This window comes from Accipiter gentilis, chromosome 18, assembly GCF_929443795.1.
Source record: "Accipiter gentilis chromosome 18, bAccGen1.1, whole genome shotgun sequence".
NCBI classification, from domain to species: Eukaryota; Metazoa; Chordata; class Aves; order Accipitriformes; family Accipitridae; genus Astur; species Astur gentilis.
Window position 1 is genome coordinate 28,254,847 of NC_064897.1, and position 19,232 is coordinate 28,274,078.

General features: G+C 37.3%; 1 protein-coding gene across 21 annotated transcripts in view; it reads left to right on the forward strand.

The window, feature by feature from the left end:
• The window catches only part of TNRC6B (trinucleotide repeat containing adaptor 6B), a 148,051-nt gene that overhangs the window by 24,903 nt on the left and 103,916 nt on the right, over positions 1-19,232 (forward strand). For 6 of the 21 annotated variants that reach the window (XM_049821983.1, XM_049821977.1, XM_049822002.1 and 3 more), the window contains exon 4: positions 17,322-17,389. The exons of 11 other annotated variants lie outside the window; for them this stretch is intronic. In XM_049821983.1, coding sequence (XP_049677940.1) covers positions 17,353-17,389 — 37 coding nt within the window. In that variant the 5' untranslated portion in view covers positions 17,322-17,352. Of the gene's footprint in view, positions 1-6,334; positions 6,342-9,730; positions 9,810-17,321; positions 17,390-19,232 lie in introns of those variants that run through there. 4 more of the 21 variants (XM_049821986.1, XM_049821985.1, XM_049821984.1 and 1 more) reach the window with 2 other exon arrangements.

Consider the following 19,232-nt stretch of genomic DNA (forward strand, 5'->3'; position numbering starts at 1 on the left):
GAAATTACTGTTTATGGTGATTCGTAGCATCTTTTATTATCTGCATCAGAATAATTATGAAATAAAAGTGGGCAAGCTTTTGGTCTTGAAATTATTTCTGCAGTCTTGTAGGACTTCAACAACAGTATTAAAGCTATTGTTGCAAAAGGTGGAAAGATTGTTGCAAAAGGAAGAAAAGATTGTACGACTTATTTTTTATACTTTTTTGTTTGTATCTTAATACAAACAAAAACATAAAATGTAAGTTAAAACCCACCTATTATTCAAAAGACAAAGGCCCAGGCCTACATGCTGGAATGCCTTGATATCAGCTACACTTGAAGCATTTCTTCTGACTATAATCTGGCTAAATGGCCTTGCTGTGATTGTGCTTGATACTTTTTTTTTCCCAGAATGCAAGATGCTCAGGGTCTAGTAGGTAGTTCCCCACGGTTCCAAATTTCTCTCTTATTCAGTTTTGGTCTTGACAAGAAGTAGGAAACCTACATTTGGGCCTCCTGTGGAATCTTCCTATTATCGCTTCACCTGAATTTAAACTGAAAAGCACTTGAACAAGCAGACATGGAAAATTGTCTTTAGACTCTAGCCAAATTCCTTCCATGCTGTATTACATTTTGCCAAGAAGTGTCTTTGCCAAAACGTCACTTAACAATCACTTCTGGCACTGTCTTAAGTTGATCTCAAGTTGAAAATTGATCTGTCTTATTTTCTGTAAGTATGCATTGAACTTGAGGGAAAGCAAGTAAATATACTAACTTACAGAGGTATCTGTTACATTGATATCGAGGTGTTTTGTCTTTACCACCATGGAAAGACATGTTCATAAGTTATCTTTGTAAAAAGTAAGGCCTACTACGTGAAGTTCTGTATCTCAGACTGTTAATAACTGACTCTTCTGACTCCACAAAACAACAAAGCAAGAGGGGTTGATACCCCTATTGCACAAAAGCAGTGATTAGAATAATAGTCTCAGTTACCTGAGACTGCAGATCCCATGACCAGTTATCAATATTTGTTTCCAGAGTCTTCAGTTAAAAGAAAGTTTAACTGATAGAAAAGATGTCACACATTTTGCTTTTTATGTTCTTGCCCAGTAGCATGGGAAGAGGCAGTACGTTAATGCTGTCAGCAGTCCTAACCACTAGGAAGCCTTGGTACTTCTAGAATCACAAGGGCATCACTTGAGGAACCAAATTTATTGTAGATTGAGGTATACTTGAGTGAAATATGCTGGGGTGCCAGGGGTAACATCAAAATCATCTTTCATGGAGATACCATGAATATCCGGATATAAAAATTTGGGTACTGCAAGAATTAACTTTCTTATGGTGCCAGTCTAAAAATAACCTAAAAAGTTATGCATGAAGACTCTTATACAGTGGAAAACAAATTATATACCATGCTTTATTCCTTGTGAACTGGTTTGGTTCTATAACTGTTTCAGATTTTCTGGCATCCTAGACTGTATAGTATTCTGAGATTTGAAGAGAAAAGGAGATCCTTTCTGGTTTTGAAAAGGAAAAAAATAGTGTCTCATGTAGAGCTGAGCAGGTCACATCAAAGACTACATATTTATGTGCTTTGAACTAATTAACATTACATGAGGTATGATTAGAAAATTGAATCCCTGCAGTCAGGCGACATGAAGAGTGATAGTCTTGCTTGACTCCTGTCAACCTGGTGGCACTGCTACAAAAGCTGGCCTTCGTGCTTGCCTTTGCCACTCTTGAAATGAATGACAGAAATCCAATGGCAACTTTGTGGTAATTAAGTTTAAGGAAAGTTACTGATGGACTCAGTCCTCACTTTGTTTTTTTCCCCCACTGTTACTAATTCATACGTTTTTATTTCCTTTTGTAATTTTTTTTTTAATATTGTGGTAGTTGAGTTGTGCTCTTGTTCTTCTCAATTTTGCATACTTGGGGAGTTCGTACAGTTTTTCCCTTTAGTTTTTTGGCAGTGTATCCTTTTTTCATTCATTGGATTGCTTTCCCACAAAGAGTGGGTTTTGTGCATGCTCTTTCCCCTTCTCCCCTGCCCTGCCCCATAGGCTGCTTTTGGAGAAACTTACTGTCTTGGTAGTTTTGTTGCCAGCACTTTTCATCTTAACTGGTTCCATTGTTTGATCTCACAGTTTCTTCCTTGTCAGACTGTCAGAAAATACTCTTTCTGCTGAAATGGTATCAACATGGTAAAGACAGCTGGCACCTGTCAATAGCATGCTCTTGATTCCAATAATATTCTAATGTTAGTGCTACTAAGAGGGAAAACAACCTGTACAGAAGTAAGCTTTTTCAAATGAGCATAGAGTTTTTAAAAACAGTTATTTTTGGCAGATGTAGAAGTTTTATTTGACAGGAATATTGGGTCTATATTATCCATAAGATCTGCTGATGAATATCATACAGTGAAGTATCCTTTCACTATATAAAATAGTTAGGGGAATGGGGTGTCTGGTTTTTGGCTTTTCAGGGTCTCTTCTTCTCCCTTCACAAAAAAAGAGAAAGAAAGGAAAACATCATTTCTACTTGGAACCCCACACCCACTACTGTTCTTTGGATTATGATTTTATTTTATTTTTTAAATTATGTTTTGTGGTAGGTAATTTGCCACTAATGATTACTAGGCTTTTTCCATTAACAGTCTTGGTACTCTGAAAATATCAACAAGCACTGAGTTTCTTGTTTGTGGCTGATTTCTTTTCAGCTGTTTTCATCCATCTGTTAAGGATTACTGCACAGACAACACTTAAAACTTTCTCAGTTGTTCCTTTGCTGTAAAATATTGCAGGAAGGAGCTAAAATTTTATGCCTGATCTGAAGTATTCTTAGAATTCTTTCAATATTGGCAGAAGTTTTGAGCTTATGTTGCAAACTTCTTTCTCAAAAAATGTAATTAAAATTTTCGTGTCAAATGTAAAATTTTCCTCTTCCCTCCTTGTTGTTCCTTCATCTTTCACAGTAAAAATCTAATAATTTGCAAGGAGGGAGGTACTTTGACCTAAGGAATCTATAGAAAGGTATTTATGGATCATGTTTTTGATTCAGCGTTGTAGAAGGGAAAGGAGGAAAAATAGCTAGTTATGCCCTTTTAGTGTTTTGTATGATAAAAATGTAGGTACACAAAATGTTGATGAAAAATGCGGCTGCACAGGGTTTGTTATTATACTCAACTCCTAATAAGTATGGGGAAAGATTCTGTATTTTTATTCAAAGTTTTCATTAGTATTTGTAGAAATAATTATTGAACTGAATAGGTTGTCTAGAAATTAGGCTACTTTTCCATACTCTGGTGGCTTTTTCAAAACCAGTGACACGAACATTGAGGCTTATCCTGTTGTTCAGTCTCACTGTCCAGTGCCACTTCTCAAGCTGTCTTGAGGTTACCTGTTAATCCTTGTCTTATTTCCTTTCAAGTTGCCACCCTGTTCTTACCTGTCAGCATGAACCTTTCCCTTACATTATTGCCTGCCTGTTCTCATCCTGGTTAATTTTTATTTTTCTTGCCTCTTGGTGTCTAATTGTGAACTAGCATTTGCCTTCTGTTTTAATCAGTCTTCAGAACTGTGTTAGTACTGGCTATGTGAGGTTGGTTGGGTTTTGGTTTGGGGTTTTTGGTTTGGTGGGGTCTTTTTGTGGGTTTTATTGGTTTTTTTGTCTTTTTTTTTTTTATCCTGAAGCATTCACAGAGGTGATGAAAAGGTTGAAAAGTAGATGACACTTGGTCAAGTATCTAAGCTCTTGCTTTTATTTCATAGCTGCTGAGAATAAAGAAACAAGCCTGCCTGAGTAGTATTTGTATTTGATCTGTCAAGTTACATGTTTTTATATTTACAAACAGAAGCTTAAAATTCAGAAGGAAGTATTGTTAGGAGGGAGTGTTGCCAGTCAGGAGGTAACTTTCCTAAAAGCACAAGTATTCCACTAACTGCATTTATGGGTAAATTATGCTCAGTTTTTGATAGTGGATGTTGCTTGATGCTGACAATAATGCAAAAGTTAGGCTGATGCTTTCATTGCGTAGAATTTAGAATTAATATAGTGAAAAGAAAATCTTAGTTGGGTAGTTAACACACCATCCAAAACCTTGATGCCTGTATCTCTGGGGCTTATAATGCTACTTAGTGATACAGAACTGGGGTTCTCTGCAAATGGCACCAAATAATTTAAAACATTCAGGCTGAAGGCCTATACAGTAATGAAATGAACAAAACGCTTTGTCACTGTAATTTAAAAAAGCTGTTTTCCAGTCTAGTACTGTCCTGGTACATGGTACTTTCAGACTTGGTTTCTCTGCAGTATGAATCCCTGCTACTCTTGAAAATTTTGGCTTATTACAAAGAGAGTGAACTTTCAACCTCAGCGTACTTTCTTGTGCCTACCTGACAAGTCAGAGTAGGTTTCAGTTTACTCATGTGGCTGTTGCCTCTCCATTCGGTCCTGGAAAATAGTTTGTTGGGGTTTTTTATTATTCCTCATATTTTTGGAATGTATTAGTTTCTTTTTTATGTCTGCTGGTGGTTTACTTGTGGAGCTTCCATAATTTCTCTTCAATGATATACAGGGTATGTTTCCATCATTTTTCTGGAACATGAGTTGTAGGAGTGGTTAGTCTTTCTAATGCTGACCTACAACTATACTAAGTTCCTAGACTCTTTGTATAAAGTATCTTGTAAAGTCTTTTAGAAATAGAGAGGTATTCTGCCTAATGAGACAACTTATGCTTCTCGCCAAAGGTAGCACCTTAAGAACTGGTCTGAGCACAAAGACTATTTTTCACAACAGAAACTGATGTCATCTTCATCATGCTCTGCTAGCTTTGTTTTCCTGCTCCTTAGGAGAGTAATTTCAAACCCAAAATCTCTGCATATCATATATTTAAAAAAAAATCCATTAATCTGTCAGTTAAGAATGAAATTACTTTAAATCTTAAGTTAATAAAGTAGTCCTCCCTTTTAACAACATGTTATTAAAGCTTGTAAAAATGTTATGGCATACTCTTCTTGTTTTAAAAATAAATTAATGTAGTCGATCAAGGGGAGCAGAAATTTTGGGTTAGTTTTTCCTCTTGAACTTGAACACTGTGGCCAACAAAGAACCTGATAACACTTTCCTACAAAACACTACACAGTTGGACCTTTCTATGGGGCGGGGGGGGAAACCCTGCTTGTGAGCTTACAACTTTGAATTTCAAAGTTTCAAGGCATTGTAGCAAAGAGCTATAATTACAGAATGTGGTTTAACTCCAGCCAGCAACTAAGCACCACACAGCTGCTTGCTCACTCTGCCCCTGTGAGATGGGGGGGGGGGGGGGGGGGGGGAGAGAATTGGAAGGGTAAAAGTGAGAAAACTCATGGGTTGAGATAAAGACAGTTTAATTTAAAAAAAAAAAAAAGCAAAGAAAAAAAACAGAGAGGAAAATAAAACCCAAGAAAAAACAAGTGATGCAAAACGAAAACAATTGCTCACCACCAACCAACCGATGCCCAGCCAGTCTCTGAGCAATGGCAGCAGCCCCTGCCAACCTCCACGCCCATGCCCCACCCACACCCCCACCTCAGTTTTATTACTGAGCATGACATCATATGGTATGGAATATCCTTTTGGTCAGTTGGGGTCAGCTGTCCCAGCTGTGTCCCCCTCCTAACTTTGTGTGCACCCCCAGCCTCCTCGCTAGTGGGGCAGCATGAGGAGCAGAAATGGCCTTGATGCTGTGTAAGCACTGCTCAGCAATTACTAACACATCCCTGTGTTATCAACACTGTTTTCAGCACAAATCCAAAACAGCCCCACACCAACTACTGTGTAGGAACTTAACTGTATCCCAGCCAAAACCACTACAGTATGTTATCAGGGTCTACTGGTGTTATAAAACAGTGGTTATAAACAAGGTAAAATTGTTGAGGACTTTCCAGAAAAGAACGTGGAATTAAACAGACAGTGCTACTTCAACTATTGTGAAGGAATGCTGTTGACAGCTTAGTTGCTTGGACATTTTTAAAGAAATTCAGAATCAAGTGCAAGATTTTGCCAGGTGAGTGTACTGAGGCAAGATGGATTACTCATTTGAAACCTACTTACCCATGGTGAAGACTGCTAAAATACAGATACCAAACTGAAATATGACACTGTTTTCTAATCTCAGAATACCCTGAAGTGCTTTTGAAGCACAAAAGAGAAGGTTAATACAATGTTGTCTTTTCCGTCCCTTGGAAAAGACCATCATCTGCCAAACTGAGACCTGTAAGAACTGTCATCATACAATCCTTTGATCTAGCCTTTTCATATGCACACTTCATGTGGAAGAAATGTAATAGCATGGAATGTCATTGCAGTGAACAGGTGTGTATCTCTGATTCCTAAAGGAAAAAATGCTTCAGTCTTAAATAAAACTCAGTTTAAAGTCACCTTTTCTATTCTTTTAAGGGTTCTTTATTTTTTATAAATGTTTTCTCATTTTTTTCTCAATCAGTAGCATCTCTTCTTCAGTTGATTACAGCAGTTTGTAATACTTCGCAAAACAGACAAAAAAGCAAATCATATTTGCTAAAAAAAATCTTTTTAAAAAAAGCAGCTCTGCATTTAAGAGCTAACATGGTATGGTCCTGCTGTGATTTTGGAGACAGTCAGGGACATTGCTTTGTGGCTTTCCTTACAAAGTGTCTCTTCTCATGCAGGTGTATTTATTGGCGCACAATTTGAGGGGTTTCTGCCTTTTGAGAATGTTGTCTTTTGATCTCTTTCCATTCAGCATTGGCAGTGGTTATAGTCCATGTCAGTGTGACAGATTTCTATGTAATCAGCCACTTAAAACAAAAGCCTGTACATGTGAAAGTATTGATAAATGTTTTCAATCTTACTGTCTTGTGGCAGACTGAGGGGACAGGTATTTTGGGAGAAATTTGAGCCACAGGCAGTAACAGTTTACTTTACCCTTCCAAATCATTTCTAGTCTGATTAGTTTGGCTGAGTCACTGAAAGGTGTAAAATTCACTGGTCTTGTTGACTTCATACATTTGGATGACCTTACAAGGACAATTTCATTTTCAGTTTGTCAACTAGATGGGTATGAATTTGTTTCAGTTCCTCAGAATTTTTTCTTCTCTCATTGGGTGTGGAAGAAGTGGATATGGGGTTTGTGGAGAAGGCCTTTTTTTTTATTCTTGACACTAAAAATACTAGTGATGGTCTTCATCATTACAGTAGATAAGAGAGTGTGTGGACAGCTAAGGACACTTGAACTCTGCAGAAAGGCATTACGCAATATCAATTCCCCTGAGGGTAGAAGCAACATTAAAAGCGTGTCAACATTTCCTGTCACTTGTTTAAAGTCTGTTCACTGAGACATTTGGATAGTAGACAAGACAATGTATTATGAAGAAGGGAGAACGTAATAGTTGTCTACAGATGCAGTAAGCCTGCGTGGAATTAGGTTGCCTAAGAAATGTTATAGAAGTACTCTGAAATCATATTGGTACCTTTCAACAGACAGAAAGTTTCCATGTGTGATTCCTGGGGAAATAACTTATTCCAGTGGTGTTTGAGTTTTTTGTTTGAGGACAGCTTGTAATGTATGCAAGCAAGAAAAGTCCAGGTTCTGTCCCAGAGATGGGTGTTTTAATGGTTTGGTGGTCTGTCAGATATCTAACAAGTCTAATAATACTGAGAAATTTGGAAAAATTATACAAGTAAGCAGCATTGTCACTGGCTCCCTTGTGACTAAAATGAGTTTGGATTTACATTCTGATAACCGGAGAAACTGGAAAGTAGCTGTACACTGTGAGTGAATAGCCTGTATTCCTTCTCATTTTTGACGGTGGTCAAAAGTGGATGCCTAAGACAGGCTTAAAGCAAGGTTAGTATATACTTAAAACAGAATTGCTCTCAGCCTGCAGCTGTTCGTTGCTCAGGAACTTTCTGGGCCACTGGCAGTTTCTATGTGTTTAGAATCCATACAATAGATTTCTGTGAACACAGAAAAGAAAGTTAGTTCTTTCTCTTCCTTGCTTGTCTGATTAGATCTCTTAAGGCAGAGTAATTTCAGCACCTCTTCTATGTGTGCCTGGTTTTTGTCACTTTCAGTCACTCATAACAAACAGCAGAAAACAATATTCGTGGCAGTGAAGGTGATTGAATGTGTAGTGCAAAAGTGTAATTTAGTTTTCAGTAATTCTGATTATCATCTGCTTTCTTGAGCCATTAAAAATTCTTTTCATTGTTTGTGCCTGTTGTCCTTTTGTGCAATACATCATCTAGCTTTCCAAAACTAAGTGGAAGAGAGCAGTTAACATGTTTTCTCTTATCTCTGTCAGGGTGGTTAACAATGTGTATCAAAATATCAGCTACTTGCAGATGTCAGTTTAAAATGCTATAACTTGTTCATGTGTGTCTGCACCATAAATAGTAAATTAACTGTAAAATGAGTTGGCTAAATAGTCATTGGGCTGCATAGGAGTGGCTGCTCAAAGTAGTGGTGGGGGGTGAACTGTTCAAGGGCTTTTGGGTCAGATTTTTCCCCTAAATGGAAAATGTAAAATATTTGTTATAGAAGTGTAAAAGGTTTCTTCAGAGTTGCAGAAGTTAGCAAGAACTCATGGCTTGTGAAATGCTAATGGTCTTTAGCTGAAGAACAATACATATTCAGTTAAATAAAAGATGAGAATTGCTCATGTGTTACTAAATTAAGATTTTTCTGGGATGCGTACTATGTATGTACAGAACACCCTAAGAAATGGAGTGCATTGTCAACTGTTGTGCAGGAAAAGGAGAGCACTTTTCCTTACATTTGAATGCTTTGTGCTTTTTTGGGTCTTGAGATTGCTGAACTATTAATTTAAAGTTGCCTTGGCGGCTTCAGAGTTGAAGTTTTCAAATGGCATTTCTAGATATCCTGTCATACCATAACTTGAGTGACTTAAACATCTTTGGTGGTTGAAGGTGTTACTGGCAAAACGGTATCTTGCTGCAAACAACCAGGGTAGTTCAAATTGCCTTCAGAGCAAGATTCAGATGAATTATTATATATATTGATGAGCTGTTATATTGCAAATACTTTGCAGCTAAGTAATGCATTTTTTTTAAAATATTTTTTTTAATTAAGTAAACTTTCTTATCTCTACAGTATGAAATATAGTTAGGGTCCTGACCTTTTTAGCATTCTCAAAGTGTGACTGTTGTTTTCATGATATTGATAAAACTATTTATTTTAAGCTGCTGCGTATTTCACAGAATATTAGATAACATAAACATTTTAAAATTTACATAGGAAGTGGGCCATAGGTTATTTCTGCAAGTGCAGGTGATTAATTAGTGACAGTTGGAGGCAGAAGCAAAACTTCTGGTGTTTTAACCACTGCTGCAGGTTTGGTGCTTATTTAGGTGAAATGTAAATTACCTATCCTGAGTTACATAATTTCTTTATTCTTAATGATCAATTGACCTGCCATTGATAATGTCCTATTGTTCTATAAGGATGATGCACATTTTAATGATGGTATATGTTAATGTGTTGGCGTTTGTAGCTAATGTTGTAACATTTCATTGAGTCAGGAGTTAAAGTACCATTAGGCTGTGATACCAAACACAGGTATTAGATTAGTGATTTTAGAAAGTAGTTTTATGCGGTTTAAGTGTGTAAGCATTCAAAAAGATTAGCAGGGAGTACCAAATGTGGTATGTGATTTAGCAGTAGGATTACTTTAGTAAGTTTTAACTTCTCTTTTTACTAACAGGAAAACCAGTTAGGACTGCGTGATGGTAATAACATTGAAATGCTCAATCTAGATGCCGATGAGAAACTTCAAGAAAATAGTGAGTAGGCTAGGAGATTGTTCACATCTTGTGTTGGTATTTTTTCTATATTGAGAATGTGCTTTGGCAAAATTGAGGGGAGGGGGGTAGAAGTAGGTACAAGTGAAAATTTAGTAACATCACAGTGCTGTACAATACAAGAAAATCCTGAAAGAGACAAAATTCAGATAACTTTTCATGCATATCTTGTCTCTAAGACTCTCCTCTGTGTGGTTCAGAAAAATACTTTGCTCCTTCTCCTTTTGGGAGCTGTTTTTTCTATTTTCTTTCTTTTAAGGTTAAATCACTATTTCTAAAGTGATGTTTTTAATGCTTTCATCTGTGTACTGAAATTAAGGTTTAACCTAGAAAGGATATTTGGGGACTAATTTTGCTAACCATTTTGTGCTATTTTGTGCATATTTTAAGATGCTAGCTTAACACTAATTTGTTCCTAAGAAAATTATTAAAGTGTTTGCAGCTAAATTGATTTTTATTAAAAGAAGTTAAATTAAAGATTTAATTAATCTGTTGCTAATGAGTAAAATTTTCCCTGATGCAGTTTGTCCAAAGTGCTTACAGTAAAGCCAGGCAGAGAGGTGACTCAGCTTCCCTTTCATTTGTAGTAGTGATTACATTTCTGTTAGACCTCAAATTGTCTCTGAGATTTCTGACAAGTTCTTCTAACTGCTTGGCATTTACAGGGCTTCTACCACAGTAAGCAGTAGTGCTAGTGACTAATTGCTTGGATTTTAACGATTACGTTGTGTAATTCTACTTAAAGCAAGTATTAGTGAGACAAAGGAAATGCTGACGGCCTGTTTACAGTAGCGCAGTTGGTGCTGATGATTGGGAAGGTACACTGGTGTTAAAGCAGTAGCTGTGACAAAACACCAAATTTATCAGTTTTAAGATGGGCCTGCAGTAGACTGTGTAAAAATCAGCAGGTAAAGCACTGGAAGTAAATTGCCACAACCTGCAGAAAGCAGCTTTTGACCTTGGCTGGTCCTTGCCAGAGTCTAGTTGTATGCCAGATAAGGTTTTCAGCTCATGTGTGCTTGAGAAGCTAGTGAATAAAACAAACAAAAAACAACCGAAAAAACCTGACAAAAACCCCCAAACCTTGAGTCTTCATCTCCTTCAGTCAAGTGGCTGGTTGCAGTCTTTTTTATAAAATAGAAAAGAAAAAAAAATAGAAGTCACAGCTATGAAGAGGAACTATGGAACGAGTGGGAAAAGGTAGTGACAGTGGTGCTCTGGTGAAGCTGCATTAGTATGTTTCTCTAACTGGTGAAGACAAAAATACTGTTTAAAATTAATAGCTTTTCATAATAGATATAGGATTTCTTACAAGCATCCATCTTTCTTCCTGAGAAAAATTTTGGTTTCTCTTCTGCTCAGTTCAGTTTTGGTGGGCTAGGATACCTAATAAAGGTGTCGAATCTTGTTAGGAAAATGTGCTTTCTGACATCAGGATTCAGGAAAGATGAGGCTTTTGCCCTTGAAACTTTCTGGCCCTTCAAAGTGTGGCTGACTTTATCTAGGAACTCCAGATTAGGTTTACTTGGTAATCAAATCCATGCGGGTCTCATTGAAGATATTTTTAGAAAGAGTAGTATGAAACTGTAGTAACAGGTGTTGCATGTCTGGGGGGAAAAAAAAAAAAAGTGTTTCTTATGTCTAAGCTCTTTCTGGTATATTTCATATTCTGAAAACTAAGTATTGAGTGACTTAATTGTGAATAGTTTTTTTTAAACTTACATGAAACTATTTGTCTTTTATTATTAAGAACATTCAATGTATAAACTTCTGTTAACATTTGGATGTTCACAGGTGCCTGGCTTTTTAAGGAAAAAAAGCTTTGAAATAATAAAATATGGAGTTCAACAACTTGCAGTTCCTTTTTTTAAAAAAAAAAGCAAGTTTTCTATTGACTTCCCCCTGCTGTTTAAGAGTCTATTTCTGGTTCCTGCCTCCAGCTGCCAGAATCTTGAAGTCTTCTCCATTACTTGCCAGGAGAAACAGGTGTGGAGTGTGCTTCCTTTGATTCCTGCTCTGGGAATCAGTGGCTCCCTCTGCAGTACTTTTAACAGAAACTGAAGTGTCTCAGATGCTCTGCCATTCCACTTTTTCTTCTTTCCTTGGGAGGAATACAATAGGTACAAGAGTTTTGTCTTAACTCTGCCTTCTACTCTTTTTCTACATACTTAGGACAACTCCATTTCCTATGTATGGTGTAAGTCAAGAGAGATGAAAGACTTAGAATATGCCTTTTCAGAACGTTTGCAGTTAACCAGATCTGTTGTGGTTCTTGTATGCTGTGTATGGCTGAAACTTAGTGAGGACTCTGGGTTCCAGCTTCCTTAAAAAGAAGACTAAGAGAGTGTTGGATGTGATACAGTGATGATAGAGTGAAGAGAAACTGAGAGACTTGTGGGGAAGAAATGTGCATAGGAATTTTGTAAGAACTGTGGGTGGAGGAGAAAAAGAATAATATTTTCAGCTAACTGTGGCTGTTATGTGCTGTTCCTCTCTTCAGTTCATCCTCAGGTAGTCACTTAATCAAAACCTTAAAATATCATGTTCTCATCTTTCCTGCAATGGGGTGTTACTATTGTCATTGGGAAAATAAGACCTAAATGTTTTGATTTTCAAGTACTTTTTTTTTGGATCTCAAAAATAACTGTAATGAATAGATAGCTGGGCCTAAGAACTAATTTTAGGAAAACGTAAAAAATGTCTGTGGAATTTTACTGGGGCAGTTTGCTCATTAATTGTTTTCAGAAGGCTGTTTGTCAGATATCTCTTGGAAGTAAGATGAACTACCCAGTAAAGTGACTTTTAAGTGTCAGGGAAAGCTGGAAATGGATATTACTTTATAAGCTTATTCTAGAATTTTTAAAACACTGAATGGTATAGCATTTTCTAGCAAAAATTCTAAAAACTGCAAATTTCAAGGCGAAAAATACAAATCACTGACCATGAAATTGTTTAACATATGCAGGCAAGCAAAAGATAATTAGAGGCAAAGTTCTGTGAAAAGAGGGATGCAAAAACTGCTGCACTGCATCAGGGCTGTGGAATGATGTTATATATGTAACTTCCCCTTTCACTTCATAAAAATGATCTCATTGCCAAAACCATAAAAGCTTGTATTGCTATTGTTTTGTAATCCTCTAATACACAAATAAATCCTACATATAGATATATAAACATAAAATCCACAAGCACTTGTAAAATTCAGTGTTTCAATTTATGTCTGTATAACGACTAATTTTTTTGTCTGCTTGGAAGCATATTCTCCAAGTAACTGTATATGCACTTATGTTGGGTTTTTTGTGAGTGGGCTAGGTTTTTATTTATATTGTGGTAGCAAAGGGTTGATACTTGTTACCACACTGTTAAACTGCTTTTTTTGTGTATGCCTCCGTCACGTGTCATCTTGCGTTGAGGGAGATCTGCAGCCCAAATGTTGGATTTTATTCATGTAAAAATCTTCTCTCTGCCTCAGACCTTTCTTTATTCTGAGCTCTCACGTTTTAAAGTGTTGCAGAGGGGTTGTGAGCCTTCACTGTCTGTAGTCATAGACAGTATTCTAAAAGAGGACATACCATGGTTCTGCTCCAGTCATTTCAGTATTTCTTTCTGTATTACTGTTTGGGATTATTTTGTTTTTCTAGGTGGTGGTGTTTTTATTTTGGGGGTTTTTTTGATTATGTAACTTTCCAAGATATTTTTTTTTAGACCTTTCCACACTGAAGTGCAGGTTCTTTCTGGATTGGGCATTTGGTAGGGTTTTTTTTTCTCCTGTATATTACCTCTTGACATTCAACTGATTCTGTTCTTGTGTTCATAGGATTGGTGGGAAATTCAGGTTGGAAGAGACCTCATGAGGTTTCTAGTTTGACCTCTTGCTCAAAGCAGGGTCAGCTATGAGGTCAGACCAGGTTACGAGGGATTATATCCAGTCTGGCCTTGGAAACCTTGAAGCAAGGAGGCTACAAATTTTTCTCTGGGCTATCTGTTCCAGTGCTTGACTGTCCTCATGATGAAGATGAGTCACCTTATATCCAGTCTGGAGTTGTTTCAGCTTATGCTTATTGCTTCTTGTCCTGTCACTGTACACCACTGTGGTAAGCCTGACTCCTTGCTGACCTCCTTGTGGATACAGACCAGCTGCTGTTGGGTCTCCCCAAAGCCATCTCTTCTCCCAGCCGAACAAGCCCAGCTCCCTCAGCCTCTCCTCACAGGGCAAGTGCTCTGGCTCCCCAAGCATCTTGGTGCCCTACTGCATCCACTTTATGGATGTATTTCTTGTACTGGGGGACTCAAAACGAGGTGTATTAGACCATATCCAGAATAATAAGCACTGAGTAGAGGCGATAGTTGGTTCCCTCATCTACTGGCAAGGCTTTTCTTAATAAAACCAGGGATGCTGCTGACCTTTCCTGCCAGGGCACACTGCTGGCTCATGATCAGCTTGCTGTCTGCCAAGACCTTTTCCACAGAACTGCTCCCTGGTCAGTCTCCAACCTGTATAGTTGCCAGGGCCTCTCAGGTGCAGGGCTTTGTGTTTGTCCTGTCTGAATTCATAAAGTTCATGTAGGGTCTATTCCTCCAGCCTGTCTAGGTCCACCTGAATGGCAGCCCTGCCCTTGGATGTGCTGACTGAACCTCTTCACCCCAGTTAAGTATTATCTTAAAATTCTGACCAGGGTATACCCTACCGGCCCTTCAAGTCATTGGCAAAGTTGTTTAATGGACTTGTCCTAGGGTAGAGCCCTGCAGCACCCCAGGAGCTGGAGGCTGGTATCCATGCAGTGACCATTGTCCTCTGAGCCTGACCAGCCAGCAGTTTCCTATCAGTCAAGTTGTTCATCCATTCTAAAAAAGAGACTTTTTTTTTCTAGTCACTAATACTCAATTTCTTGGAGTTTCCATGTCCTTTTTTGTCTCTTGATGCATTTTATTATTAGCTTTTTTAATCAGTGAAGACCTACCAATTAATATTAATTTTGCGTATTGAAGAGTTTCCGTGTTCATGAGTACTTTCTCTGTGACTAATTTTCTTGGTAAACTTCTCCTGAGAAACTTTGTCATTGCCTTTCTCTAAGTTACATGAAGCCTGGCTCTCTTTTTCCAGTGCTGACATGATTGTACCATGTTGTCTTCAGTTTTTTATAATGTATATTTTAGTCATTTCAGATACTTCTGCTAACTGTCTGAAGTAGAGCAAGCTGATTAACATTTCTTAAAGTAGATGAGATTTTCTAGTTGCTTTAAAACAGATTGTGCCTGGACCTACAATCTTGTTTCTAGCTCGGGCAACTTGTTCTTAATTATTTGCCCACTTCTCTTTGAATTGGCAATTTTGATAGATATGCATGCTAGATGATAATGTGTCTGGAACACCTATGACATTAGCATTCTTCATATAAAATTCATATTAAAGCAATAGTTTTATTGGTAGTACGTCAGCAATTGTCTTGTCTTGGTGGTGGTCTACTAGATGTTCCAGTTCTCATTCAAATTTCTTGTTTATGATCTAATAAAATAATTTCCCATTCCTTTCTAAGTTTTTGTTGGTTTTAAAATCATTCGCATTTTATACTCAAGTTCTTTATGACCTCTCCTTTTCTACAGCTTCATTAAATTGAATTTCTCTTTTATATGGGAATCTTGTTAGTTTAGCCCTATATATGCTGTATGTAGTGCTGCTTTACTCCCAAAGGCTGTATTTCATGTTTCTTCTCAGTACTGGCCACAAACTGTCCCCCTGCTTACCATTCATATGAATTGCACTTGTCTCATACCAGCAACAGGCTAAAATACCTCCTGATCTCAGGTTGTGTAAGAGTGACTCTTAAACACTTACCTGCACTCATAAAACTATGCTGGTTTGCGATTAGCCACAAATCTGTAGCTATTTTACCAGTTGTCACGCTTGTGTTTTAACATCTGCAACAACAGAATTAGTGGAATGAATACCTTTCTCTTCTGCTAGACAGTTTTGAGCCCAGATATTAGAGCTCTCGGAATCAGATACAGACTGAGGTACAAATAGATTTCAGCGTGCCTGATATAGTAGGAATACATGGATAAAATTATGAGTTATTTAAAAAACTAATGCAAAATTTTCTTGCTTTCAAGCATTGCTTTTAGATGAAAGAACTGTTTTGACCATGGGTCACATGGGTACATGTTTACAAATGTGAAACTACCTTACATGTATTTGACTGACTATTTGTGTTCTGGATGTCATTGCCACCTTACAGTTCATCAGTTTCCCAGTTCATTTGTGGTTTTGCTTAGGGCTGTGCCTATGCAGGCAAATAACGTAATTCCGTTATCCTTGTTAGATGTCAATATACAGATAACGTTTTTGTCAGTATTTTTGACCTGTCAACAGGATCAAGGTACAAATGACTGAACTTGACTCTTCTAGGGGGAGGGTAGGTCCACAAAGGGAAGTGGCCGCTTGATTTAGTTTGGGGTTTTATTTTGCTCCTTCAAAGACTAACTAAACCATGTTATCATTACTGACTGATTAGTACTTCTCTCTTCTTTCCAGTTTAATGTAGTGGATCATGGATTTATGTGTGATTATGATTTAGTTGCTTTGTTGTATGGCTTACTGAATATTGCAGTGTGGCCTGTTCACTGGCTTCACATGAAGTAGAGCATTGCTAACTGTTTATCTGGATGTTTATATAAAATACTAAGTGCATGTGTTGAATTTTTGTATAAAGAGAAGAATATATTGCTACCTGTGCAAGAAATTCTGCCAGAATGAAGTAATTAAATGAAGAGTGCGTAATTAATTAATGATCAAATATAATGTAATTCTTCTTTCTGGCCAAAGAAATTACTGAAAATATATGCTAAAACTGTATTTTAAAAGCAAACAATTAAACAGAAAACTTCCTTAGTGCCCTTGGAATCTTTTAACATGTGAGCCAAAGGAAATGCCTACCTTATGTTGTCATTGGAACAGCATCTATTTGAGGTTCCCTTAGGCCTCTTTTACCCTGCTAACTAAGCTACGCGTGTGCAGTGAAAAGTCTCTTCATATAAAAGTTATTTTTCACAAGAAGTACTCTGCTTTCACAGCAGTTTCTGTCTGTGGTTAATAAGTTTCTTTGAAAATTCTGATTTTTCTGCAGAGATGTTGGTAGACGTTTTTAATTCCTGCTTTATATGTAAGGTGGTAGAAGCCATACTTTTTCAGAATGACAAAGGAAGTCCATAACAGAGCAAAACTTAGAACCTACATAAGCTGAGTGTTAGTCTTCTGCTATAGCCATTAAATTATTCTTTTTCCCTTGTAAGATTTTCTGAAAATTGTGCTATAAAATGATAACATAGCGATGGGGTTGGAGATGTACATATGTTGCTAAGAAACTACATGATCTGTTCTGGACCAGCCACTGTGATAAAGTGGCTGTCTTAAGTTGTGGCGTATGGAAAAGGGCCACTTTAGGTGATGTGCGTTTTGCTCCACCGATTTCTGACCTGCAATGCTTGCCTTTGCAGATGGAACATGAGGATTTTGTAATGGAGGGGCATGGCAAGACTCCACCTCCTGGTGAAGAAAACAAACAGTGAGTCACATGTTTATTTAAAAAGGGCCTTACCATAGTAAATGGTGTGAAGCACTCTTGTTTAAATGTGCTGAGAGCGTTGGTTGTTCGTTTGGTGCTCACCCTTTTGGTTCCTTAAATACCCATATATAATAGTGGATGGTGGCTGAATAAAAAAAAAAAAGGCAGGATGTTGACTTGCCTTAAATTTAAAAGCATAGAAATATGCATTGCAATTTCAGAAAGTAAATCAGAAGTTGTTGTAAAAGTGATAATCATTCTGGAAGCTTAGCACCAAGGTAGTGAGGTTGTACATTAAGTTTTTATACAGCTCTTCACTGAAATAATGTGAAATACAATAGAACCAGGGCCTTCCTTTTGGTGTGCATATGGTAGATTGCTCCTCTTTGAAATACGAGTCTTACTTCTTTAGAATGTGTTTTAGTGAAGGAATAGAAATTGTAAACAAAATGCTCTTTTAAGGATGAACAATTTAAGATGCTGGTGTGCAGTGCTTCGGGGAAAGAAGCTTGAGCAGAGAAGAAAATGACAGCTTTCCATTAGCAAAAGGCTTTTTCATATGACTTCAAACTGAAATCCAGTAATGGTTGGGGTTTTTTTTTCCCTGGGATTTTGTTCAGATGGGAAGAAGAGAGCCTTGTCCTAGAAGTATTGCAGTGATGGTTGTCTTCCATATTCTTTTCTTTAGTTAATGCAATGGTAATTCAATTTTGAGATCATAATTAAGTTTTTTTCCTGACCTGCCTTTTGGAGCAAGCAAGAAGACGGTCTTTGGGAAATCCACAGCACAGAACTCTCTTCTTTATTTTTTTATTTTTTTTTCTTTCTTCCCCTATGCCTAATTGGGTGACTCCTCACGAGGAGGAAGAAGTTCTCATTGATCAGCAGTACACTTGTTACAGAAGGGCTGGGGTTTGACTTGGGGTGAAGGTCTTCCTTGCCTTCTAGATAAGCTAGCAACTGCAAGTCCACTGCCTCTGCAACAGTGAGAAACTGTTTCTGAGGTAGCCAAGATGAGTTCAGGGAAGTTCTAGTGCTGAACACGCACATTCTTTCCATCATGGAAGTGAGCCAAACTTCTCAAAGTAATTGCTGCTATTTCTTTCTGTTCAGACTGCCCAACTTACTGTGGAACCAAGAGATACAAAGCTTGTTGAAGTAGAAACTTTCAGAAAGTTCCAGAAGAAAAATCAGTGCAGAAAGAAAAAGTAGATTTCTGCTCTTCTGAATTGTTTCTTTAGATATCTAGTAGTATAATGAAACACATTGTAGTGAATAATACGAGGGATGTTGTATTGGACTTAAAGCCTTGTGTTTGCTGTCTTATTTTAGGTGCAAGTGGAAGCTAGAATTACTTTACAGTTGACCTGATTTCTAATTAGAGCTTTTTCAAGTGCCTTACAACAGTATCTCTCTCTTCTCCAAAACTGTGGTTATTAGAAAGAGAATATGAGGCTAGTGATATGCAGGATTTTTATTTTTTTAACTAACAAATTTAGGTTCAGGTGGTATCTGGGATCGTGTCATATAGATCTTGCCCTAAGGAGTATCATTCCTAATAATGTTGTTGTTAATATCTTGATAAAAGTCTAAAGGTGCAATTTTGGTAATGCAACTAAGAGATGAAGATACTTGTTTTGTGCAACTGTAACATAATGCCAGCAAAATTCTATTGTGGGTATCACTCTTAAATTTCAGTCAACCGCTTGAATCTTTTTCTGTCCACAATTTCAAATTTTCAACTACCTAACATAATTGTCTGCCTTGGTAGAGCTTACCTCTTGCTGTAAGTGATGTTGATCTGGCATCTGAGAGACACAAATAAAAATTAAATTACTGATCC